This window comes from Penicillium expansum (assembly GCF_000769745.1).
Source record: "Penicillium expansum strain MD-8 chromosome Unknown contig370, whole genome shotgun sequence".
NCBI classification, from domain to species: domain Eukaryota; kingdom Fungi; phylum Ascomycota; class Eurotiomycetes; order Eurotiales; family Aspergillaceae; genus Penicillium; species Penicillium expansum.
Window position 1 is genome coordinate 322,993 of NW_015971428.1, and position 25,853 is coordinate 348,845.

Sequence of the window (25,853 nt, forward strand, 5' to 3'; positions counted from 1 at the left end):
TTTTTTCAGCATCAGGAGAGCTATGCAAGCAGGTTCCAATCTTATGCATTTCTGGAATGATGACTATGATGATGATTTAACACACTCCAATTATTTTTCGACATGTGCTCTTAATATCTCTGTACATATCTCGGATGCTCAGGAATTCCGTTTCAGACCGAATGGCGTAATTTTGCTAAACGGCGATGTGCATGGCATATGAGAGATCAGATTTATGTTTTGGCTTTTCCTCTTCTGTACTAGGCTGTTCCCACTTAGGACATGGTTCCACGGTTCACAGCAACATAAAGTACCCTATGGACATGTGGGGATCAAATGGCAATCCAAGACTGTACGAGACATACGAGACATACAAGACATACGAGAGAGATACGGAGTATATCCCTCAGGTCAACATCATAAATTCAAATACTTGTCGCGTTTCAAAGTTAGACAGCCCCCTTGACTCCTAAATCCGAAACTGCACAACATGTACCGCGTATAAACGTGCGCATTTATCTTATTTATCCCTTGCCGCACGAACATGGCAAGCGAATATCGTCGTCGATCAGCTATGCCGATCGTCTGTCCTGTCACAGCCCAATCCGGTCCTTACTTCCTTGCAGCCCCCTCGTCCCCTTTGGAGACTTATCTTAAGATCTCCATGAGGGGCTGGATTTGTCTTGCATGCCTCGTGCAGGAGGACTAACGACATTTTCTGTGTGCGTGGGAAGGTAGGTGTGTGATACGTGTAAGCTGTGGATTTATCTGACATTTTGTTAGAGAAGTGGGCTGAATCAACCCCGGGAACCCAGGGTGATGAGAGGGGAGTGTCGCCGATCGTGAATCGGACCTGGGTTAAGGTGATCTTGGTCCATTATTGGATGTTAGCATATCAGCCTCATGTTAAGGAGGATATTATCCCAAATTACCATACAACATAGCCTACAACATAGAAATTAATATTTACCCGGGCGAAGGGGCTGTGCAATCAAGGGATGACATGTTGCATTCCACGCTGGCAACACGCGAGGGTGAACTTTGTCTTGGCTTTTTACTTCTCAAATTTCAGTATTGCTTTTTTTTTAAAAAAAAAAGAAAATTCAAATTATGTAGATTCTTTTCGAATATATTCCTAATCATCTTCGCTTAACACATTCCAACCCTTGAATCACCTATCGCGTGGTGAAGTCAACCGGCTCGGGGCGAGGGTGTGGAGCTTGCGTGTGTCTCTCGCGTGTAGGGTTTGGCATTTGCATGCATCTTCAGCCTTTTTAATACGGTGCCCCTCCCATTTAACTGAGAGCTTATCCTCTCTCAACTTTACGAAATTTATCACGTTCTTTATATTACCATATCATATATAGCCATGGAGGTTCGTGCCCTGCTTACTCTGTACCCCTCCAAACGAATCAATCATAATCTAACTCCACCCCCAGGAAACACAGCTGGACTGGAATGACTCCACAGATATCCTCCAAGGCATCATGGTTGGACACGAAGGACATGATCTGTCCGATCCTAAATCCTCAAATCTCCCCTTCGATGCCGCAAACCCACTTCAAGACCTCCAATTCGGATCTTTCGATCCGACCCTTAACCACTCACTCCTCAGCCAATGTTTTTCAACTCCCCGAGACCTATGTTACTCTCAATGCACTCACTCCCGTCTGGCAGGCGACCAAGATGCCTGGAATCCGCTGCTGGCCACCGGTGTCCCGGCCACTTCTTCCATTTCGCATATGAACATGCCTGTCCAGATACCCGACCAAGACTGCTGCTTCTCGCAACATCCCTATAGCGAGCCCTCTGAGAACGGGAGTCAGTATATGGATAGCTATCACTCTGCTGATTCAGGGTACGGCGGGACCAGCTGTGCAACCCAATCCGTTGTTGCTTCTTCGTACGGCGTGGATTCCTCGAGCCCGCAGATCGACATGACAGAGAACATGTCTACCGAGTCGGGGCCTTCGTTTGATCGTCCCCAGTATGGATCTGTGTCTGAGCCATCGTACACCTCGGAGTTCATGGGCTCGCCGTCACAGTTGACTGATGCCTCTATGCGATGCGAGCACCCATCGTGCAACTGGGTTGGGAAATGTCCTTCGGACAAAAGGTATGTCTTTTTGTTTGAAATTTGTGATGGGAGGAAACTAACTTCCACAGGAAACACGAGGCTCGCCACAAGAAGCTGTTCAAATGCGACGTGCCAAATTGCCCTCGCAAGGACGGTTTTGGCACCATCAATGATCTTGCCCGTCATAAGAAATGCGTTCACAATAAAGAGCCCGAGCGTGGACCCAAGATGATGTACATGTGTTTTGGGGCAAACTGCCCGCGACCGACCAAGAGGTGGCCGCGTCTCGATAACTTCAAACAACACCTGAACCGGATGCACCATGAAGAGGACGGGGAGGCCCTTTTGAAAAAGTGAGTTTCAACATGAGACATCCAATGTTCCAAGCATTAATTTGTGAACAGGTCCATGGATTGGTACGAGAAAGTGATCCTCCACCAGCCAGAACAGAGCTTCGACGAGCATAGCTCAAGAGATGAGTCAGTATTAGAGGTGGAAGAAGACGAGGCGTCCGTTCAGTCGACCACCGATCTTGAGCCAGAATACGGTTCCATGTCCCAACAGAGGACTGATATCTTCACGTTTGGTGCTGCCACACCGAGACCCCCTCAGTATGGTACGCCGCCACTTGCAGACTCGACATCCTCTCAATTCCCCGTTTTTGGCTCCTTGGGTCTGTCAACAACGAGTCTAGATTCGTCCGCTGAACGGGGCATCACAAGACCCGATGGATCGGTTGCAGACGCAGCTGATAACTTAATCAACGCTATGACGAAGGTGTTGAATAACCGCGGACGGAGATCAAGTCAGAATATCGACGAGGGAATTGGCCTTGAAACCGACGCTGCTCAGCTCTCCCATCCCCAGCGGCAAATGCTGCAGAAAGTGTTTTCAGTGGCCCTGGAACGGTTGTCCAGTGACAACGAAGTCGCCGTACAAGATCCTGATAGTGAGAAACGTGGCTGGTTCCAATGTGACGCGTGCCCAAAGCAGACCCGGCTTCGCTGTGAAATGAAGTAAGTCACCCCGAACCCTTCCGTGTTCTTATCAGGGTATTAACCACAAACGTCATCAGGAAACACCAGAAGCGTCACGAACGACCATACGGTTGTACATTCCCCCACTGCGCCAAGTCCTTTGGCAGCAAAGCCGACTGGAAGCGCCACGAGAGCTCCCAGCATCTCGGTGTGCCAAGTTGGTTCTGCACAGAACACGACATGCAAACAGGCGCCTCATGTGAGCGGCTTTTCTACCGAGCCGACATATATACCCACCACCTGCGTCAGCATGGGATTCATGAATATCACGTCACAGCTTCGGCTGGCAATAACCGGCTCGATTTGGCTGGCCAGTCGCATTTCTGGTGTGGGTTCTGTAACCACAGAGTCCCACTAAAGAGCCATGGCCCTGAGGCCCTGGATGAAAGGTTCAATCATATTGATATTGAGCATTTCAAGAAAGGGGAGAGGGGTCAGGACTGGCGGTTCCCGTCTTCGTCGTTCAAAGGAGACGAGATGGATCAGGCCAAGGATGTTCCCATACAGACGTTTGACCACAGCCGAAAGGCTGCAACGACTGGTGAGCGGAAGCGCAAGTATGTTGCGGCATGACGTGTCGGGGTTTTTAAATCCTGGAATCCTAACCCCGTAATATAATAAGAATATTCTGCATTGTTTGGTTTATTGGGATCATCAAGACAATGTATCTCCAAGTCTAGAATTGTCATGACATTATTGAAAGCCACAATATAATATGGTGCTGAGCATCAATGAAACATAATATGGTACAGGTTTTCTCATGAATTTTCTCGAGACCGGATTCATTTCTGGGTGCTAGTAATCTCCCGAGCCTCTTTCTCTAGCACAGCTACTTGTTCTGCGGAAAGGGTAAGCAACATGCATGATAGGGTAATGCATTGATTTTCGTTGGTCTCACCATTCTTTGCCACTTTGGTCTCATCCATCTCCAACTTCAACCAGGTCCAATAAAGGACTTGATAAACGAACACGCCCCCCAAGAACACCTTGGCGAACGGGCCAGTGAAGGTTCGATATTGGTTCATCTAGATCTAAAATTAGAACCTTGGAATTCAATTCTGCGGTCCTAAAGAAAAACATATACATACCCCTTCCTTGTATGCACTTGGCTTCTGTGATGAGTTGAATATAGCTTGTGTGGAGGTGAAGGTGCGTCGGCTTATGGGAGCTCGAGCGGATAGAGAAGACGCTACAGCCGGTATCAACCGACGAACTGACTGTGAAAACATATTGTGATGTCAAAGAAAGTTGCTTTCTCTCTCGTTGATATCCGGGGAGATGAGCCAGGGTGATGTTGAAGTTCGTGTTCCATTTCGGGTATAGCGGTCTTGGCGTTTATTCCTCAGGTGTCAATTACATCGTCTCTTGTGTAGTCCTCTCTCGCGCCCTCTCATATGTATATGAGTTATATCCTCAAACCAAATCAAGATAAATGGTTAATAGATGGTTTTGAACTAGCTCAGATCTGCTAGAAATGGGGTTGAAAGAATCCGTACTAGGGTTACCCTCTAGGGCTCGACTCTCCCAACATTGGAAGGGTGCTTATATCGATGGTCAAGTAGTTGAAAGATTTTTTTCATACCTAATTTCGATTTCTTCCAGGGCTATTCAATTATGAGAGTTGATATTTCTGGGCGCGTCGGCGCTTGACCACCGAATGATGTGATATTTACATAATGTGCGAGTTACGACGTTGGGAGGTTAGTAGGTAGGTAACTTGCTGCACATCTGATTCATCTCCAAAAACATCTCCTCCAGTATGGTCTGCGAAACAGATTCTTTGTAGATTAAAACCACTAGAGAACTATAAACAACCCGGATGTCCATAGCAATCCAAATTCGTGTTCAGCAAAGGCAACAACAAAGCTTGCTGTCAGCTTGATCTCTTCGTGGGTGCTGTGATAAATACGAGCCTACTCCCTGACGAAACATAGGATCCGAGCACTGCACCACTTGTTGCGCATACTGCTTGAGCTTTCGAGAATGTGAGCTCACTATAAGAGAAAAGAAAAAGGTTAGAGATACACTGAGAGCGACTCTCTAGTACTCGGATAGAATTTATCTCCTCATATTGTCGTGCGCTTACTTAGTAAGAGACAAGAAGGTCGAGAAGAAGGCCGAGCATATTAACTCGACGCTGAAGCAGTCCAAATGGAGGAGGATTGTTGAAAGGAAGTAAATGGTTACTTGTGAAATGATGCCTTTGACACTTTTGCTTAAAGTTGAAGATTCAACGGTTGGGCTATGTATATATTTAACGAAATCCATTGCTATTGTAAAAGGACCTATTCAGAGGGGAAAATAAATACTCTCCTAGAATGTGATAATGGCAACACAAGGGGCCTTACCAGGGTATATATATTGAAGAGTCTTTATGGCCTTTATCGGCACTTTGGTACAACATAAGTGAAATTATGTCAAAATGAATGTCAATATACCAAAGCATGAGATCAAGAATGAGACAAATTTCATGAGAAGGACAGCAATATATTATTAATTGGCGTGGATGGGTTAGATGAGTATTGAGTAGTTATCGTTGTCTTGTAGATCTTCAAGGCAGCACGAGCCACTGCTGAGTCATCGGCACATGATATCAGGTCCGGTCAAAAGCGTCGCAGAAAAAAAGACAACCAAAAGGAAAAAACAAAGGGCCCTATTCTCGTCTTCTTCATGTCCCAAATTGCCTTCTGACACCTCCTGTCATCATTGTATCATGTCATTCCCTCACACCTCCGGCGATCCTGAATGTGCCGTATTAGGGCATCAAAATGGCCGAAAGAATCCATTTAGCTAATTCAGGAGGAGAATGGAGGACTACAATAGCTCGATTCATGGGGGCTTGATTCATGGGCTGAAGGGTGACAATGGCTATTGAAGCAATTCCCCCCATTGAGGGAGGGTGGCACGTGCGCTTTGTTGACTAATTGAGGCGCCACAATAAGTGGCTGATGCATTCAGGCTGTCAGCCCCAATGAGCGCGAGTCCTTTCCGCCCTTCTTCCCTGAAGTCTTTGTTCCTCGAATTCCCATCGTCTTTTACTTTCTCTTACTTTCAACAATTCTTCCTGTGTACTGCGCATTTGTCTTGGTGGCTGATAGCTTTCCAACACTTGTTTTCCCACGCGTTCCCGAGTCCGTGAGACCCTTCCACCTCTGCCCCAATTGCGCTCCACCACCGTGCCGTCTCCGCTAACATTATTGATCAGCAATTGTCGGGAAGAAAGTGTCAAGGTTGCTGTTGTGACAGGCAGATTCTTTCCTTTCGATCGAGTGGTCCGGCTGTTGCTGGCGACAACTGAACCATTCGTAAGTGGTGTCCCTCCTGCCCGCATCGCGCAACGTTGGCAATCTGCCTTTTACATCTTTGTATCTTCCTTGTTATCTGGGAAAAAAAGCCCATTAGGCTGTGTCTTCATTGTACTTCCCAAATTGGAGCGGTTTGTGCTGACTTTGTGGTTTCAAAGTGATCCCCTAATCACCAAAAACTGCGCCATGGCTCGTGGCGCAAAGCGTACTCTGGACGAGGTCGCCAACAAGTCCGACTCTGACGACGAGGACTACAGCGACCACGCTCACTACTCGCGTTCAACCGGCAGGAAATCGAAGGCCAGCCCCAAGAAAAAGTCGCGACGGGCCCCCAAGAAGAGACGGCGCGGCTCAGACGACGACGGTCTCACCTCGGACGAGGAAGACATATCCGAGGATTTTGAATTTGATGAGGTGGAAGAAGAATCGGAGGAGGAGGAAGAAGAAGAAGAAGAAGAAGAAGAAGTTGAACGCAATGTCAGAGGAACGGCACGTCGACGAACCACCCAGAGCCGTCGCCCGCACTACGAGGAACCAGATTCGGAGGAAGAGCTGCTCAACGATGATGGTGAGAAGGAGACTCGAGCTTCTCCACGCAAGAGCACCGTCATCAAGTTGAAGCTTCCGCCCAACTATTTGGCTTTTTCTAAACGTGTAACCCGCCGTACCCGTGACGCTTCAGAGGATATCTACGCTCTTACCAACTCTGGTCGTCACATACATACCGTTGAGCGAGGTACACATACTCCGGAAGCCGAGATTCCCTCCCCATCTCGCCGCAATGCCAGAGTCGACCGCATAGCCAAGCGCACGATCATCGATGAAGAGGATGAAGACGCTGAAGGATATGAGGATGCTGAAGATGTAATCAATGAAACGACTATTCAGGGCTCGCAAATGGAGGTACTGGAAAGTGATGTGCCTCAAGGCGGCGCTGAAGGTGATACACTGCCAGTAAATGATGGATACCACGACCCAATTGACGAAGAAATGCCGGATGAAGATGTCGTCCCTGAATCAGAAAATGGTGATGCGAAGAATAACCACTCCGAACACACTGATGAACTTTCAACAACTCGGCGACGAGGCAGGCTCTCCCACGAGCAACCTCACGAGGAGAATGCCACGCAAGATGCAGAGACGAATGAAGAATCGCAGCTACGTCGATCCAGCCGTAAGCAGCCGTCTCGAAGCTCGCAGCGGAAAAGCAAAAACGAAGAAAGTGATTTCGAGCCAGAGGAGGAGCCATCGAATGATGAGGAGGAAGACTCGGAGCCTGAATCGCGTGCTTCACCTCGCAAAGAAATTCAAGCTCGCGAGGAAGCCGAGGACAGCTCTGCCAGTCGGCGCCCTGGCCTACGCCAACGGCCTTCTCGAACCCGCGCACCCTCAGAAGAGGCGGAAGAACTCGCTGAAGAATTAGAAGATCTTACTGGTCGTGCCCGTCGCCGTGTGAAGCAAACGGTTGTGTATGAGAAACCGCGCCGCAATCGAAAGGATGTTGATTATCGCATCATTCGACCTGAAATGCTTCAACCTAATGAAGACACCGACAACGAAGTGACAGGTTCTCCATCCCGGCGTGGCCGTGGAGGTGGAGGCTGGCAGCGCACTTTGTTCTCCACGTTGGGCCCATTCGGTGGTGGTGGTAATTCAGCAATTCTCGGTGTTCCTGGTGGCCCTACTGCAGTCGGAGGAGCGGACAGCGATAGCAGTGACGATGAAGGTGCCCAACAGCCAAATCGTGCTCCTGGTGTTGCGGTTGCAGCCACCCACAACCAGTCGGCGGATCCTGGTCAGAACTCGGCCGGTACGCCTGCAAACCTTGGCAAGTTCAATAACAAGCAGGCTTTGGCTGACGCGGATCCCCTGGGGGTTGACATGAATGTCAACTTTGACCATGTTGGTGGTTTGCAAGGGCACATTGACCAGCTTAAGGAAATGGTTTCTTTGCCGCTACTGTACCCGGAAATCTTCCAGCGTTTCAAAATCACTCCCCCTCGCGGTGTTTTATTCCACGGTCCTCCCGGTACCGGAAAGACGCTCATGGCTCGTGCTTTAGCCAACAGCGTCAGCTCAGAAGGACGCAAGGTCACATTCTACATGAGAAAGGGTGCGGATGCATTGAGTAAATGGGTCGGTGAGGCCGAGCGACAACTTCGGCTTCTTTTCGAAGAAGCTCGCAAGAACCAGCCCAGTATCATCTTCTTTGATGAGATTGACGGTAAGACAAGCCCCTCTGAACGCATGGTTGACAATCGCTAATATTCTATACCAGGTTTGGCTCCTGTGAGATCGAGCAAACAAGAACAAATCCATGCCTCGATTGTTTCAACCCTACTTGCATTGATGGACGGCATGGATGGTCGTGGTCAAGTGGTTGTCATCGGTGCTACCAATCGACCTGACTCTGTTGATCCTGCTCTTCGCCGCCCCGGTCGTTTTGACCGTGAATTTTATTTTTCGCTGCCTAATATCGAGGCACGTCGTGCTATTCTCGACATCCACACCAAGGAATGGGATCCTCCTCTTCCAAGCAACATCAAAGATGAACTGGCCGATATGACCAAGGGTTATGGCGGTGCTGACTTGCGAGCGCTTTGTACCGAGGCTGCAATCAATGCTGTACAAAGAAGATACCCCCAAATCTACAAATCAGACCAAAAGCTCGTGATTGATCCGAAGACAATCGATGTCGCCCCCAAAGATTTCATGCTGGCAATCAAGAAGATGGTGCCCTCTTCAGAGCGGTCTACCTCATCTGGTGCAACTGCCCTCCCTCCGAACATCGAACCCCTGCTTCGTCATCCATTATCCGAGATCAAATCTTTGCTGTCCGAGATTCTTCCACAGCGAAAGAAACTTACTGCTCTCGAGGAGGCTCAATATGAGGAGCCTGATGACGGTGCAGGCTTCACCCGAGAACTCCTTTTGCAAGAATTTGATCGTTCGCGTGTCTTCCGACCCCGACTGCTCCTTCGGGGCCCCCACGGCATGGGCCAGCAATACCTCGCGGCCGCGCTACTGCATGTGTTTGAGGGCCTGCACGTGCAGGCCTTTGATCTCCCCACTTTGCTGAGTGACTCAACCCGCTCCCCGGAGGCAGCTGTCATCCAGCTATTTACGGAGGTCAAGCGACACAAGCCCAGTGTCATTTACATCCCCAACATTCAACTGTGGTTCCAGACTGTCGGGCCTACTGTGATTTCTACCTTCACGAGTCTTTTGCGGTCGGTGCCACCTTCTGATCCAGTTCTTTTGCTTGGTATTCTTGAATCACAAGAAGAGGAAGTGGATGATGGTCTACTGAAGAACATGTTCGGGTTTTCCAAGAAGAACCTATATGATCTATCTGCTCCAAATCAAGATGCGCGTCGTGAATTCTTCAGCAAAATCATTGAATTCGTCAAGACTCCTCCGAAAGGATTCCCGAACCCCGAAAATCGCAAACTTCGTCAGCTGGAACAGCTGGAGATCGCACCACCTCCGCCTCCCAAGCCCGAGGTAGAACTCACAAAGGAGGAAATCAAGGCTCAGAGGAAGAAAGATTACATATCCTTGAATCTTTTGAAAACCAGAATTCAACCTATCATGGATCAGGTCAAGAGGTACAAGCGTTTCAGATCGGGTGTGATCGATGAATCCCAAATCCGATACTTGTGGGAGGAAGAAAATCCCAACATCGTTACCAGTGATCTTCCCCGGGATCAGCAAAACACCTTCCGGCCCTATGAGAAAGCATACGACAAACATGGTGTGTTGGGTCTCCGTGAAACTGCCACTGGGAAGTTCTACTACAACCTTGAGATTGTGACAATTGAAAAACGCCTTGCAAACGGATACTACAAACGCGCCATCGACTTTGTTGCAGATGTCAAGCGAATGGTCAAGGATGCTCGTCAGACTGGTGACCCGGAACGCATCTTACGGTCAAGTGAACTTTTGACTAATGTCGAAGTTGATATCGCCGGTGTTTTGGTAGCCGAACCAGCTCTTATGGCAGAATGTGAGCAGGTCTATCTGCGTGAGATGGCTCGCGAAAAGGAGGCCGCGGAGCGTGAGAAGCGTGCCCAGGCGGAGAACGCAGCTTCTCCCATTCTTGAGCCGACCAATGTGTCGCACGGCAACGCTGAATCGGACCTATTAACTGGTCCAATTCAACTCGGCGAGGAGTTCCCCGACAATGGGGATGATAGAAAAGCCGCTTCGCGCCCCGTGACCCCCATGTCCCATTTCAAGAGTTTCGCCAATGGAGATCACCACGGCGGTGGTTCAGACCTCAATGAGTTTGGTTCCCATGCTGTCGGCGCGAGCAATGGTACCCATGGAGATGGAGACGGCGACGTTTTCATGTCCAATTCTGACGATCAATCGGGTAGCAAGGACACCCAGGGAAGCTCATTTGGGCCATCTGCACAGCCGAAGCCTCCTTATTCCCACACTGCGCCTTCTCAACAGATTCGTCGAGAATCTGGTCTTTCCAGCTTCTCTCAGCGAGGCCCCATGACTCCAATGGCGCCGGGATCCCAGCCAGCTGATTACACCAATGAAGCATCCACTACTCAGACAACTTCTGATAAGAAGTCCTCTGAGCATCTGTCGAATCAAAACTATCACACTCAAAGCCCTCATGTCTCAAGAACCGAATACCCTGACCTTACTCAATACCCCGATCGCGTGTCGCAGGAAGACCACTTGCCCGACACCCAGCAAAACGACAGCAGCCAGCCTTCTCCCAATCCCCGGGACTCTTTGCTTAGCAATGCAGACACCCAGGAAAACAGTGGTTTGAATGGAAGCCAGTCGCAGTCGAAGCCGCAACCCCCGCTGTTCGATGCACCCAACATACCAGCAACCAATGCTTCGGCTAACTTGCAATCGATTCTAAGCGAAGAAGCCCATGAGCCATTTGTCCTCGATCTTGAGGTTGCTGAGCGTTTACACACACAGCTTACTCTGTCAACCAGCGGATTCTCCGTGGAGCAGCTGGAGCAAATCAACACCAATTTGATGGACTACGTGTGGCAAATGCGTGGAGAATGGAACCGTACTCGGGTCGCCGATGGTCTCGGCAAAACATATAATGCAGTCTTGGAAGACATGCAGGAGATGCAGGAGATCGCACCCATCAGCCAACAGACCAAGGATATCTTGGCCAACCTGAGTTTCCAGTGAGAGCTGACTGATGGGTATGGAATACCCTCACTTTTTCTTTCTTTTTTTGTCCCTTTTCTTACTTTGTCAATATGTTGACTCGGTTCATATTCCCCTTTGATCTGGCGATGGTTTTTCTGCTTTTTTTCCTCTTTTTTTTTCTCTTCCCTTGCGTTTGCGGCGAGATGGATAGGGGGAGCAAATGTGTCAATTACCCAATTTTCTTAATTGTTTATGCAAAAATTAGTTCTAGCGGATCCTTCGACATGAGCAATGTACGTAGACTATGAGAATAATAGTCTCCAATGTTGCTTCTCTTCGTAATTGTAAATCTTGACTCTTTTGACTCCTATGAGATCTACACTTTTTGTTTTTATACTTGGGGAATGAACATGTGACGTGACCCACTAAACACCCTGGCCTTTCGAGCTTGACCACCACATTTCACACTTCAGGACCCTTCTTTTCTTGATTTCAACCTCACACTCATAAATGACAGTCTGACCATTTATATCTCATCTTCTTTCCCAGACCTCTCCAATCCCTCCTTATATCCCTGCCCCAAAAACCACATCGCCGCAATGTTCGACGTGGACTGGCTCAGTCTCGCCGTCCCAATTGCCTACCTAGGCATTCTCTTGGGATCGCTTGCTACATTCTCTTCCCTCTACCGCAAGCGCAAGTCCCGTATGTGAAATATCCCTAGAAACCCTCGACCTCTCAACATCCAACGATTTCGCGCGCCGGCGTGTCCAATTGTCCTTGGAGGCTAATATATGATTTGTGAATCGTTATAGACAAGGCAGCGTCTCTAGAGCCATGGTTCCCTGCCCACCTTCAGCGCGATATCTACTTCTCTCTCCTCCACCTTGAACCCTCAGCAAACTCTACAAAAGAGAAGAAGACACCCGCCATCCCAGACTCGATCTTCAAGGCTTCTCTTCTCCGTCGTGCAGCTGAAGACATTCGTCGCATTATGACGCTGCGCAGCCAGAAGCAAGCTCTCACAACACTCGTTCAACGTGGTAGTGTCGGTGATGATCTCTGGCAGCGATTCCAGCGCGCGGAGAAGGAGATGGAAGACGAGGTCAAGGATGTGGTTTCAGAGGTATGATAAGCTCTGCTCTCCGTCGCCAAGAAACCATTGTTCTCGGCGAACAAATGATTGTACATGCTTTGTGCTTTGCTAATCAAAATCAAACAGGCAAACGCCTATGTCCCCGGCTGGGGCCAGACTATCTTCCAGTCCGCCAATGAAATGATGAATAATGATATCTACCGCAGGCGCATGGATGATCAACAAAAGAAATTGGAAGAGGAGCGCCAGTGGTGGAACAAGAAGAAGACGAGTATCCAGGAGGGATTCATGAAGGAGTTGAATGAGGGCTCGGCTGCTCCTACCAACGAGGCCAAGACTACCGACACCATAACCAAGTCCTTTGAGGCTGCACCCACGACCCCTGCCGCCGGTACTTCTGTCCAGGGCAGTGATGACGATGCTGTTCTTGTGGAGGCGGAAACCTCCTCGAATACACCTGCTTCTCCGCCAAGTGCCAAGAATAAGAAGGGCAAGGGCAAGAAATAGATATGAGTTGTTTTTTTCTTTCTGTTATTTGTACTTTTATCTGGGGTTCAAAATACACTTTCATTGCTAGGTGTTTTTGGGCTACGGGTTTTGCATGAATTACACTTTTATACCAGTTATAGTTATGGGGTGAGGTTGAATACTCAGAAAACCTATCAATATACCACGAACTAGCCAATTCAAGGCCACATTCAATTCAATCACGACCTATCGTCTGGGTTGACGCGAGAGAGGGAGATAGAGAGAGGAGAGGTAAGAAGGGTCAACCAAATTTAGTCCCGAGGAGATATTGGTAGATGGTAGACCTACAGCGAATGTAAGTACATTATATGTCTTAAATACAAAAAAGATAATATACACAACCCTAGTAATTTGGGTCGAAAACAAAGCGTGAAACCGCCAAACGCCATGATTTCCCAAATGCAATGGAATAGCTTGGTGACTGACATGGGTGACATGGTCAATCACAGAAGCTTGCTATCGTCTGCCCCCAAGGGTACCCCCAAGTCGATATGTTCGGCCAACATCTCCTTCGCCGCTACCTCGAGTTTATTTTCGACTTGAACTGGATCCAAAGCATCTGCTCGGCTCATCACGATCCGTAAGAGACTAGCCATGATCTCTAGTTGATACTGTTCCATCTCCCGTGGATCCAGCTGTTCAAGACTCAACCCTTGCAATCGCAGGTTTTCAGCTTTGCGGTCACCCAACAGCTCTAGTAAACGGCTGACTTGGCCGATATTCTCTTTGCTTCGTGGTGTCGAAGACAAGCGGCGGAGGCGCCGTTTGGGAGTGTCGGCCGGTACACCAGCCAGTCGCGCAATTTGAAGTACTATCATGCGGGCGGTGGTTTCATCAGGTGCGAAGCCGAAGGCTGAATGCATCGAGTGTAGGACGACCAATGTGCCGGAGAGGTCCTTCGATAGACAGAAACATCGTACAATCTGATCAAATAGAGCTCTAGGAATCTGCGCTTGGGTGTTTTTTTGGGCACGAGGAGATAGCTGTGAGTACCAGGATATCATGTTGGCATAGAGTTGACGCGCTGATGGAAAGCCCGCATCGAAGGCAGTACGCCCGCGGTCGTATTGGAGCTTGGCACAGTCCCAGAGGCAGGCATATGTTTCCACGTCAGGCCGGATGGCGGTAGACATTGTCTGGAACTTGGTCCATAGTTTTTTCACGTCTTGCTTTCGGAGCTCTGCATAGAGAAGGTGGTTCATGAAGTAAGAGTTTGGCTTGATATGTGCATCCCCAAGACACTTGACCAAGTATTTGACCATGTCGTCATCGCCTCGGCGTGTGTAATGAAGAAGAAGGATAGAGAAGGTCTCGATGCTCGCAGGCGGGACCTCTCTCTGCATGAACTGGGGCATACGTACAGACTCTGTCTCCCCAGATCTGACTCGAAGCTGAGGGGTAGTCTCGGCTGGCTGGTATCGTCTCCATACAACATCGATACGCTTCTGGATCATGGCCCAGCCAAGTCGCTCTGCCTTGTCGCGTGCACTTGTGTTCCCGTCGCGGAGCCAGCCCGCAATGATTCCATTCAAGTGCTTGCTATCAGGTTTGACACACCGTTCGTACATAAGTTCAATGACCAGAGCAGCAGAGTCGACCTCGCCCATACCAATGAGCTTCTTCATCCAACTTGCATAGAAGAACCGATTCTGGAACTGGCGGGGTAACACCTTGAGTGCCGACAAAGATACCTTGTTCACTTCGTTTTCATTGATGCTCGATGCATGAAGATTACCCGCCAGACCCAGCGCGGCTTTGTACAAAGAAGTCGAGTCATTAGCCGGGTCTTTGCCGGTCACCATCATATCCTTGAAGATTGCAACTGCAGTATCCAATCGACCAGCCGTGAGAAGGGCAATGCTGATTTGATCATAGTCTTCCATTGTCATATCTGAGCCCAAGAATGTCTTCAGCTGTAGATAAAGTGCCCAAGCCTTTACTTCAGCTTCCTTTCCGGGCAGCCTTCCCCATGCTGTGATGACAGGAATGAGTACACGCGGCTGACGAGTTCGGTCGTTTGCCAGGAAAGCCAAAGCAATATCTTGAGCTCGTTGTGGGTTGTTGTCTGCAGCAAATAATCGTACTCCAAGCTTCCAGTATTCTTCCAAATCCTCCTTCTTCTGCGACAGCTCTGCTTGATATGCCTCCCATTGTTCCAGTGCAAGGTTGGTAGAGCCACTTTCATGCAGAGTTGTGATGTAAACCAGGATTTGAGGCGTGGCCAGTTCCTGGCCGATGGATTTAGCGTCCTGGACTAGAATTTGCAAATGTGTTAAACGTGTAGCCTGGTCGGACTCTCCTATTGCTTGTGCATCCCATATGGTTTCGAGTGCCCTCTCAGGCATTATTGTTAAAAAGCCTGGGATAGTCTGCTTGCATCGTCGGTACCACTTCCATAAGTCTTGTCGAGCCCGCTCGTCTGACATCTTTCCTTGGAGTTGTCGTAGGGAATTGTTAAACTTTATAGCATAAGGATGAGACTCTGCCCCTGCACGCTTTGCTGCGGCAGATCGTCTAGCAGCTAGTCTTCGCCGACTCTTGACGCCATCCTCCCAGTTCTCTTCTTCCATCGCGAGGCCTTCAAACTCCTCTCGTAGCATATCATCAAGCTCTTTGTCGAAGACTTGATGCAACCCAGGCTCATCTGCGGGCTTAGGATTTTCCTCATCAAATTTTCTCAGAGCTTCTAGGGCAATCTTGCGGTCCTCTTCTGGCAAACTTTTCATGAAAGGGCTGTTGGGAGCGAAAGGTCCCTCCTCCAAAACCTTCAATTCATCCTCGAGCTTCGCGAGCTCCTTTTTGACCTCATCTCGCTCCTCAATATCTTCGGCTTCTGGATCGATTCTGCGTCGTGTTTTGCTCTCGGAGGATTCTTGTTCGTAGAATGTGACTTTGTCGTTCGGTCCGCCAAAATTAAGACGCCGCGGAGCTACGGCGGAGAAGACCCGGCGTGGAGCGCGTGTCGATGGGCTGCGGGCCACATGCTGACACCATCGGGCTCCTTGAATAGCCTGGCGCAGCATGAAGTCTGAAGTCAATCGGTCATCGAATGCGACCAGAAAAGTGGGAGAAGTGAAGAAGTGAAGAAGTTCAAGTTCGGGAGAGAACCAATTATCGCCTGATTAGGTTTAGCGCGTTGTCGCGCTTCCGCCCTTGAAGCCATCCCCATTGCGACAACCAAGCCCTTTCGAGCAGCAGCATGGATGCTGATGGATTGAACGATGCCTTGGGCTTGTCAAATGACAAGTCCCAAAACCTGGTTTGTCTTGAGATTCGGTGTGGTCCTTGGAGTTGCGCGCTAACAAATCATCACAGGGTGCGTACATCTACCAACCGCCCAAACATGGAAAATCAGCAGGTGAGCGACCTTCGAAGCGCCGCAAAGTCTCGTCAACCGCCGGAAAGGACGAGCAGATTGATCGACAGCGCTTTGTGCCCCTTTTGAACGGAGACGAGAACCCCGAGTCCATTCAATTGCGATATGATGCATATCAGGAGCTCTGGTCGAAGCAAGAACACAAGATCCAGGTCAGTCAGGCAAATTAATGGGTGGTCATAAAGATAAATTGCTCACCAGGATTCAAGAGTATCCTCGAGGATGTCGATGCTGGAGTTTTGACGGATGTGTTGTCCTTTGTCAGAGACACCTCACCTCAGACGTACGTCCCTATCCCGATGCGATTCACGAACGTGCTCTAACTAGGGCTATAGATGTGATGGATGTATTCCTACAGCTTTGGTGACAGTTGGTTCAAATGTGTCTTCGCTCAGCAGATTGCTATCACGGCTTAATGGCCAATTGATATCAACCGAAGAAGGCAGTGTCGTGGTATTGGAATCAGGCGATGCTCCCAATCTAAAGACAACGCTGAAGAACATTATCCGAGCTGCCGTTACAAATACAGATGGCAACGATGGATATCAAAAGTTCCTTACAGATCGTGCTGTATGTAATCGCATCAAAAACATCGGACTATTATACTAATTATTCACCAGGGTCCTCGACTTCTCGGTTATGATTTAGACCTTCTTCACGACTACGTGCAGAGAAAGGGTACCAAGAAATTGGTTCTAGCCCTTCGAGATAGTGAGGCTTTTGACCCTGGCCTTTTGACCGATCTTTTGTCTCTATTCAAGTGCGATTGACATTCCAGACTTTGGTCGATCTCCTAACTGACCTTCTACTAGATCGTGGCTTGACCGTATACCATTCACAGTATTACTGGGTATATCTACTTCGGTAGAGCTGTTCGAAGGTAGACTACCTCGCTCATGTGTCGCTCTTCTTCAAGGAAAGCATTTCGAGGTTCAAGAAGCCGGCAACTGCGTCGACCGCATCTATGAAACTCTCCAGACCAATCTAGACACCAACCTTTGGCTGGGTCGTAATGTTACCAACACTCTGTTTGAGAACACAAGTGACTATTTCCAAAGTCCGGAGGCATTCAGTCGCATGGTCAAGGTGAGAATTATCTCCAATGGCATTAAAAACAGACTTCTAATTCATACAGTATGCATATATGTCTCATTTCTTCGCAAATCCTCTGGCAGTACTGTTAGCCAACCCAGATTCCACGGTTCTCGCCCAAAGCAAGCTTTGTGAGGCTGTCAGAAACCTGCCATCATTCCGAATGTAGGTGTCTCCGATTCTCAAGTCACATCTCAACTAATGTGGTTCAAGGTTCTGCGAGGATCTCGCCGAAGAAGGCTCCATCAAGCAAGTCCGAGATATGCTAGAAGATGACGAATATCTTATCCAAGAGGCGCCCAAGTACCTGGATGCAAACCAGCAAAGAATGCGAAACATGTTCCAGGCAGTCCGCGTCGTACATACCTGCCTTCAATACACACAGAGCGCAAAGAAAACCAATGTGTCGGACCTTTCCATTCGCGCACTCTCTGGCGAACTGTCTGAGTCCACTATTGTGGAAGAAATGGTTGCCACGGCGAAGACTCTAGATTCTGACAAACTGGATGAACTCCTTGTGCGTCTCCAGGGAGTTTTAATTAGTCCAGAAGCCGATGCGATCCAAGAAGATCTTAGGATTTTATTGGAAACGTGCTCGGACTCCGGTCCACTGCGCAGTGGATACAATATCAACAGCACCGTCACAAAAACCACTGTCGTCCAGCAGCGTATCCGACTCAGCAAAGGGCAGGCCGATCTCTCGGAACAAGCCGTGGAATATACCAACATCGTCGACCGACTGGTTGCTCTTTTGCAAGTGCATCTCACAGAAACCCTTATCAACCCACAGGATCTGTTTCTACATGAAGCTTTCTTGTTTGATCTGCGAAACCCATTGAAGGAAACATTTGCCCCTCGGCCGCGCTTTGCAATCGAGCGCGCCCTGGCTACTCCCTTTGATTACCTGCTTTCCTCGTCGGATGTCACTATGACCAAAGTCTCAGCCAAGCAACCTGCCACCGCGATTCTTTATCAGTTGTATCTTGATTCGGGCGCTCTTGTGAATGTTCATGATCTGTGGCAGGCTTTCTATGGTGTATTTGAAACTGAAGACGGCGATGGCTGCGATGACCGAGTCGTAATGTCTTTGTTCTATGGCGCTCTCTCGGAATTGAAGGCGTTCGGTGTGATCAAGAACAGTCGGAAGAAGACTGACCACTTGGCCAAATCAGCGTGGATGGGGCTTTAGGTTTATATTGAGGTTCCATTGAGGTTCCAATTAAATTCATTGCATATCATATTTCTGGCGTGGGGTATCATGGACATAAAAATACAGTAGCTGACGAGCTAGTTTTGAGACATGGTTGTCTGGTGTAGACACATTGAAGATCATAAAGAGCACGAACTCACCGTGATCAATCAATAGGCCGTTGGATTATGTCGTCATTTCCAATTGGTCGTCCACCGTCGCTCAAAACCATAGCTTCTCTCCTGCGTCGGCGAAGTGCTTGCTCTTCGGCACTCCCCTCCTGAAGTCTGCGCGAAGGAGTTCGTCCAAAGGAGCCCCCTGCCTCATCCGCATCCACCATCCATACATCACTATCCGCGTCATCCTCATCGTCGTGGTCATTTTCTTCAATCATGCTGCCCATCAGGCCATATTTTCGCAGCTGCTTGATCCCATCCGGGTGCGAGGAAAGCGCGCTGAAGATCGCGCTCATAATTACGTCATCTGACCACCATGTTTTCATGAGGATCACCACGTCCCGCCGGCGAGAAGGCTCGGCTATTGCACACGGAAATGGATACCTGCAGAGCCATCGACTGACGACCCCCGCTTCCAGTGCGTCGGGTATGTTCTCTGGCAACAAGACATTCAGAATGTTCAGTGCCTTCTTCTCTCCCATCGGCCGTGTCTTTGGCAGAATGGGCGAATTGGTTGTAGATGTCTTCTCCACATGTTCTTCTAGCAGGTTGCAAAGGCAGTTGATAATGGCGGTAAAGGTGGACACGTCGGCGAGTCGAGTGCAAATCGAGGTTCGAGTAACTGTAAGATAATATGAACATTCATATACTGTCAAAATGAGGCGGATTGGGTGGCATACGGGCTCGGTTGGAAACTAAGAAGTTCATTGCATTCAGAGCTCGTCGTTGGTGAACTTTGTTCCTAGATGCCAGTTCCTCCAACAGTAAATCACGAGTGTCTCCCTTGGTAGATCGTTCTGAAATGATGCGCAAAGCCCTGGAAAGTATTAGCGGGCGCACAAAGTAGTTCGAGATAATATTGTTTTAGCGTACGCAGCTCGGAGGTCATGGCTTGTGCTTTGAGAGAGCTTCAAGAGGGTGTCTAACTTGAGAGCTATAGGATTCGTTAGTACAGTAACATTTTGGATATAGATATCTGTGTACCTTCTTCTGTTCCCTCGCTGATGATCTTGTCTTCCTTCTCAACATGTTTGATTTCTGTAAGATCGACGACTTGACGAAGGTCTCTGGCGATACCGCGGACGGCAAAGAACAGTGAGACGCCTAGATAAGTTAATCAACCAAGCCAGTCTCAATTCGCCAAGCGAATGCGTACATACCGAGACATAGCCATAGCACACCGTCCCCAGAAAAGGGAGCCATAGTGGTTGTGAGAGTTGGAGAGATGCGGAGAACACAAGCGGCAGAATCTTGATCGGCGCAGGCCGCGGAGGCGGTGTACCTGATTTTTTTGATGAGAATCACGACGGGGAAAAAAATTCCCAACTCTCGAATTCAAACTCAACCACACAAAATGCCGCCTTCTCAGCTCAAACAGCTGAAGGCTTCACTCCGTGAAAATGGAGTTCTTGGTCCTCAGAAGTCCAAGAAAGAAAAACGGCAAAATGCGAAGACCGGAGTCGGTGCGAAGAATCGCAACCAGCGCGAGATCGCCTTGCAAGCCATTCGAGACCGGTTCAACCCTTTCGAGATTAAGACGATAAATAAATCCAGCAAATTCGATGTCACAACCAGAGATGGCAACACGACCGCTGGAGGTGGCGCTCGCCCAGGTGTAACCAAATCACTGGGTGAAGAAAGAGTAGGTCTATCTGCTTTCCTCGAGTATTACGATTATATTGCTGACTTTATTTAGCGACGCGCCACTCTTCTGAAAGAGATGAACAGCCGAAATAAGATCGGCGGACTTATCGATCGTCGGTTCGGTGAGAATGATCCCACCATGACACCCGAGGAACGGGCCGCCGAGAGATTTGCGCGAGAGAGCCAGAGAAAGATGCGGAAGGAGTCCATGTTCAACCTCGAGGACGATGATGATGAGATGCAGCTTACTCACATGGGTCAATCTTTGTCGTTCGATGGACCGAACCAAGACGACTTCGAGGCCGGAGACTTGGATGATGCGGAATCCGACGAGGAAGCGTCGCGGAAACGGAAGCGGTTCCCCGATGGCGATGAAACCCAGGATCAGGATCAGGACCAGGAGGACTTCATCGACTATGGAGACGAAGAACAGCCGGGGCGCAAAAAGACCAAGGCCGAGGTCATGAAAGAAGTCATTGCCAAGTCTAAGTTCTACAAAGCGGAACGGCAACAGGCCAAAGACGATGATGAAGATCTGCGGGAAGCATTGGATAAGGAACTTCCTGATCTTTTCGAGGCTCTGCGGAGCATCAAGCCTGCAGCCAAGGCGGCCAAGCCAGAGGCACCGAAGCAGGATTTCTCGGATATGAACCCAGAGCGTGCTGCCATGCTGGAAGAGTCGCAAAACAGCAAAGATCCAGAGAAAGAATACGATCAGCGCCTCAGGCAGATGACATTCGATCAGCGATCCAAACCCACAGATCGCACGAAGACTGAAGAGGAGAAGGTGGAGGAAGAGGCCGAGCGACTCAAGAAACTTGAGAACGATCGTCTTCGACGTATGCGTGGAGAGCAGCTCACTGATGACGAGGAGGACAATATGGATCAGGATGAAATGCCCGAGGATGACGAGTCGGAAATTGATGATGCTATGCATTTCGGCCTTCCATCTTACCCTACTGAAACACGCCCTGAACTCGGCGTTGAAGATGAAGATGATTTCATCATCGACGAAGACCTAGTCGAGACAGATTCAAATGCCAGCCTCGACATGGGTGATAGTGACATGGAAGAGGAGGAAGATGAGTCGAGCGATGAGTCCGACGGGCCAGATGGGGAGGACGAGCACATCAACGGAATGACGCTACCGACAGAGGATTCTGCTGCCGCTTCGACTGCTGCCGAGGTTAACAAGGAAGCAAATGGAAAGCTCGCATTCACGTATCCTTGTCCAAAGGACCACGAAAGCTTCCTGAGTATCACAAAGAACGTGCCTGTCGAGGAAATCCCAACAGTCATCCAGCGCATTCGAGCATTGCATCATCCCCGTCTTAGGCCTGGCAACAAGGACAAGCTTGGCCGATTTGCTGAAGTTCTTGTTGAACATGTTTCTTACATGGGTAACAAGACCGAGCAGCCTCCATTTGCCATCTTGGAGAATATCATTCGTCACATCCATTCTTTGGCTAAAACGCATCCTTTGAATGTGACAATCGCATGCCGAGCGCAACTTCGTGAAATTGGCAAGGAACGCCCACTCAATCTCCTGCCCGGCGACCTCATCTTGCTTACCGGCCTCTCAACCTTCTTCCCCACATCCGATCACTTCCATACCACAGCCACACCCGCTCATCTCTGCCTGGCGCGATACCTGGGCCAGTGCACCACCACCTCGCTCACAGACCTTGCAAGTGGTACATTTGCCGCAAGTCTTTGCCTCCAATACCAAAAGGCTTCGAAGAGATATATGCCCGAGTTTATCAACTACACTCTAAATGCTCTCTGCAATCTTGCTCCTACAGAACCGACTGTCAAGTTTGGATCTTTCCCCTACAGAAAGTCACAGGAATCTGTTCAGCTCGTGCCTTCCAAGAAGGTCACACCTCGCAAGCTGCAATTCCGCGATGTGACCACTTCTCCTTCTGACCCTCAGGCACAGGAGGAGCTCAAGATCTCCCTTCTCACTACTCTTGTGTCTCTCCTTGGTTCCGCTTCCGATATTTGGGTCGAGAAATCTGCTTTCACTGAGATCTTCTCACCGGTCCGTGCCGTTCTGCAGTACCTCCGCCAATCCCTCAAGGGTAAGGTATACGCAGCAGCCCGGGAGCCCATCCAGAGCACCTTAGGCAAGATCGATTCCCATCTCGCACAGGCTCGTCTCGTTCGTCGCCCGCTGTTCCTGCACGACCACAAACCCCTGGCCATCAAGACAGCCATTCCGAAGTTCGAGGAGAACTTCAACCCAGACAAGCACTACGATCCAGACCGCGAGCGTGCCGAGTCCAACCGTCTCAAGAAGGAGTTCAAACGCGAGCGCAAGGGCGCCATGCGCGAGCTCCGCAAGGACGCCAGCTTTGTTGCTCGCGAGCAGCTGCGCGAGAAGAAGGAGCGCGACTCCGAGTACGAGAAGAAGTACAAGCGTCTTGTTGCGGAGATTCAGAGTCAGGAGGGCCGTGCCGCCAACGAGTACGAGCGGGCGCGTGGCAGGCGGTAATCTTGCTTTTCGCAATTTGTATTTTGAGTTCTGTTCCACGTCTGTTTTTCATATATCACACTTGGTTGTACATCCTGTTGGGCTGGTATATACCTCATTGTTCATCTAGCGTAAGGCTGGGAATAAAAGTCAAGTTCATCGAGATCCACGATATCTACAAAATCCGCTAGTCCATATTTCGTAAAGAATCGATTGGTTCAAGGTTATTCACAGTTTCATTTCCTTCCATGGGGTATATACATTATTTACTGCTTCAAATCAAGACCAATACTAGTCAAATATTTACATCGGTTTCTCTGTCCCTGTGGCACCGTCTCCATTCTAGTCTCGTTGGTTCGAATGAAAATCCGCTGGTATGCATCACCACCTTGACCCCAAGTCTGCCAATTTGGACTCGAAGGAAGGCGTTTGGTGTTGGGGTCCAGGGATGTAATGAAACTTGTCCAGTAACCCTGCATCACAGGCACGATGCCTGCGTTGGTGGTATAGTACGAAGCTGGGGCTTTGTGACCAGTGTTGGCCGGACCCCAGATTGCGTTCACTTCGACGGTGTGCGGTGTGCCCAATCCCGAGTTCTCGTTGGCGGGATCCTGAACTGCGTAGTGGTAGTTCCAGCTTGGGACACCTGCCGCTGCGTAGACAGAAGACATGTCAATTCCAGGACAGATGTAGCGTATTTCGCCGTACGCCGTGCTTGCCGGCCGCCAGTAGGACCCAGCGTCAGGGAATTCCTCCGTCTGGTTTGGGGTAAGATATATACTGTTGATTCTGGCAAGATGGGTCTGTTTGATTGCAGGAAATTGGTTCTGGATGAACGTATCTGCCTCTTCGACACTGGAGGTGCTCTTGGTAACGAATCTCGTGCCCTCATTGGTGTCATCACCAAATATCACTGGTACCTTGATGAATTTTCCTTCATGGAAGAGCCGGTAAGTGTAGTCTGGCACCAGGTCCTCGTCGATCGTGGGACCGTACAGGTATAACGGCTTCCCCTGTGCTCCTGGGTAGGGTCTTTCAACGTTTTTCTGCTGCAAAGCACTGACGTCGAGGTTGCGCAGACATGCCAGGGTATTTTCACTACTGTTACATGCAGTCGCAGTTACCAGGGCATCGTATGCAAATTGACTTTCGGTAACATTGAGCATCTGGGCAAAGCTCTGGGACTCTGCAGCAGCCCCGATGAACAGGCCTTCGTCTCTGCCACCATACGCCGAGAGCATGAGAGTCACCGAGGCAGCACCTGCACTATCACCACCAATGACAACATGCTTGGGGTCTCCGCCAAACTAAAGACAGAGTCAACACCAGTTCAAACAACGAAACCACGAGAAGAACGAGGAATAATGACTTGACCTACTTTACTAATATGCTGCTGAACCCACTTCAGAGCCTTGCGTTGATCCTTCAAACCATTGTTCAGACTGGCTCCTTTTTCAATCTCTTCTCCGGCAAGGAATCCGTAGGGTCCAACTCGATAGTTGAAAGTGACCACTACCATGTTGTTTCCAGATGCCTTGATCAATCCAGTGCCGTTATAGTTGGCGTTTGAATTGACTGCAAAGCCTCCTCCTTGGATCCAAAAGAAGACAGGTAGTTTCTTTGACCCTTTCACTGCGGCCGTGGGAGCATATATATCAAGGAACAGGCAATCCTCTGAAGTTCCTAGTGGGACTGCCCGGCCTTCACTTGCTGCTGTGGGGATGCATATACTTCCATGCTATTAGTGCATAGTTAGTAGCCATCTATGGGTAACCGAATACAACAAGAGATACATACTTCGGTTGCCTGCTGTATTCCCTCGACAGACAAAGGATCTTGGGGAGCAGCAAATCGCAGATCTCCTACAGGAGGAGCAGCAAACCGCATACCAAGCCACTGTGTGACTCCGGTGGATTGTGTACGACCCTCATAGCTAGCATAGCCCAGATCTACCACTGTAGAAGCTGATGCTATAGATAGCAAGGAACAGATAGCAAAAAGAATAGCCATGGTGCCTGACAGTCTGATTGTGAACCGGTCGATGCCATGGCTTATAAAGGGCCCCGCGGACATAAAAGAAAAGCCGACCCTTGTCCATCGAAGTCACGGTGACAACGCACAGAGCTCAGCTGTTGGAGGGTGATACGAGGACAAAGCCCTTGCGCCACTGTTGCTTCATTGAGATATGCATACTCGACGCTTGCGGGGATGTGTCACATGTGCAGCAAGGGAGCTCTCCAGGGAAGAACAGCGTCCATAAAAGACATAATATATAGGGGTTTTCTGGGGATCAGCAGACTATTCGGCCTCAGAAGTAGGTGAGAGGAGTAAAATTTCATGATTTAGATGTTCCTCGAAGTCATTCTGCTACAGGAGGAACTAACTATGTAGTCCTATACACACTATCCCAGCCATTTTTTAGGGTAAGAAGGATAGTGAGACATTTAAAGACATCTGAAACCATCCAGTCTGTGTCTAAACAAAGACAGACAAGTTCTAGAGGGGTTTTCCTCGGCATAGATACCTAAATAGCTTCTTTGTTTATGTCTAATAACATATATATTCTTTCAAATCCAGCCTTCTACATTTGTTGCCCAATAGAAAGTCCAAAGAAATGATTTTAAATCCAATTTACTCTATGTTAAATACCATTAATCCCATTATATATACGATATAGTGTAGATAATGGTGTGTAATAGTGTATAACAGTGTATAATAGAGATAATAGAGCCCCAAGCTGAATTA

At 49.1% G+C, this 25,853-nt stretch overlaps 9 protein-coding genes across 9 annotated transcripts; 5 read left to right on the plus strand and 4 right to left on the minus strand.

Annotated features, from left to right (window-relative positions):
* Window positions 1-1,348: 1,348 nt before the first annotated feature.
* PEX2_108310 (putative C2H2 finger domain protein) lies at window positions 1,349-3,666 on the plus strand (the record flags this gene model as incomplete). The annotated part of the gene is made up of 5 exons (XM_016748099.1): window positions 1,349-1,354; window positions 1,419-2,095; window positions 2,146-2,409; window positions 2,461-3,072; window positions 3,132-3,666. The coding sequence occupies 5 exons, from the start codon at window positions 1,349-1,351 to the stop codon at window positions 3,664-3,666; spliced, it is 2,094 nt and encodes a 697-aa protein (XP_016594941.1).
* Window positions 3,667-3,875: 209 nt separating this feature from the next.
* PEX2_108320 (uncharacterized protein) lies at window positions 3,876-4,322 on the minus strand (the record flags this gene model as incomplete). The annotated part of the gene is made up of 2 exons (XM_016748100.1): window positions 3,876-4,118; window positions 4,182-4,322. The coding sequence occupies 2 exons, from the start codon at window positions 4,320-4,322 to the stop codon at window positions 3,876-3,878; spliced, it is 384 nt and encodes a 127-aa protein (XP_016594942.1).
* A 2,262-nt stretch (window positions 4,323-6,584) lies between these two features.
* PEX2_108330 (chromatin segregase YTA7) lies at window positions 6,585-11,573 on the plus strand (the record flags this gene model as incomplete). Its single annotated transcript, XM_016748101.1, has 2 exons — window positions 6,585-8,622; window positions 8,677-11,573. 2 exons carry the CDS (start codon window positions 6,585-6,587, stop codon window positions 11,571-11,573), a joined length of 4,935 nt encoding a protein of 1,644 aa, XP_016594943.1.
* A 560-nt stretch (window positions 11,574-12,133) lies between these two features.
* On the plus strand, window positions 12,134-13,137 carry PEX2_108340 (Sec63 complex subunit SEC66; the record flags this gene model as incomplete). The annotated part of the gene is made up of 3 exons (XM_016748102.1): window positions 12,134-12,239; window positions 12,350-12,660; window positions 12,757-13,137. 3 exons carry the CDS (start codon window positions 12,134-12,136, stop codon window positions 13,135-13,137), a joined length of 798 nt encoding a protein of 265 aa, XP_016594944.1.
* A 464-nt stretch (window positions 13,138-13,601) lies between these two features.
* Window positions 13,602-16,181, minus strand: PEX2_108350 (pentatricopeptide repeat protein; the record flags this gene model as incomplete). Its single annotated transcript, XM_016748103.1, has 1 exon — window positions 13,602-16,181. One exon carries the CDS (start codon window positions 16,179-16,181, stop codon window positions 13,602-13,604), a length of 2,580 nt encoding a protein of 859 aa, XP_016594945.1.
* A 176-nt stretch (window positions 16,182-16,357) lies between these two features.
* PEX2_108360 (uncharacterized protein) lies at window positions 16,358-18,815 on the plus strand (the record flags this gene model as incomplete). Its single annotated transcript, XM_016748104.1, has 8 exons — window positions 16,358-16,417; window positions 16,474-16,686; window positions 16,744-16,817; window positions 16,870-17,104; window positions 17,155-17,294; window positions 17,347-17,620; window positions 17,670-17,791; window positions 17,840-18,815. The coding sequence occupies 8 exons, from the start codon at window positions 16,358-16,360 to the stop codon at window positions 18,813-18,815; spliced, it is 2,094 nt and encodes a 697-aa protein (XP_016594946.1).
* Window positions 18,816-18,981: 166 nt separating this feature from the next.
* Window positions 18,982-20,194, minus strand: PEX2_108370 (uncharacterized protein; the record flags this gene model as incomplete). Its single annotated transcript, XM_016748105.1, has 5 exons — window positions 18,982-19,613; window positions 19,672-19,808; window positions 19,865-19,925; window positions 19,976-20,095; window positions 20,152-20,194. The coding sequence occupies 5 exons, from the start codon at window positions 20,192-20,194 to the stop codon at window positions 18,982-18,984; spliced, it is 993 nt and encodes a 330-aa protein (XP_016594947.1).
* Window positions 20,195-20,345: 151 nt separating this feature from the next.
* On the plus strand, window positions 20,346-23,129 carry PEX2_108380 (snoRNA-binding rRNA-processing protein NOP14; the record flags this gene model as incomplete). The annotated part of the gene is made up of 2 exons (XM_016748106.1): window positions 20,346-20,633; window positions 20,688-23,129. 2 exons carry the CDS (start codon window positions 20,346-20,348, stop codon window positions 23,127-23,129), a joined length of 2,730 nt encoding a protein of 909 aa, XP_016594948.1.
* Window positions 23,130-23,374: 245 nt separating this feature from the next.
* PEX2_108390 (uncharacterized protein) lies at window positions 23,375-25,118 on the minus strand (the record flags this gene model as incomplete). Its single annotated transcript, XM_016748107.1, has 3 exons — window positions 23,375-24,415; window positions 24,487-24,846; window positions 24,906-25,118. The coding sequence occupies 3 exons, from the start codon at window positions 25,116-25,118 to the stop codon at window positions 23,375-23,377; spliced, it is 1,614 nt and encodes a 537-aa protein (XP_016594949.1).
* Window positions 25,119-25,853: the final 735 nt, after the last annotated feature.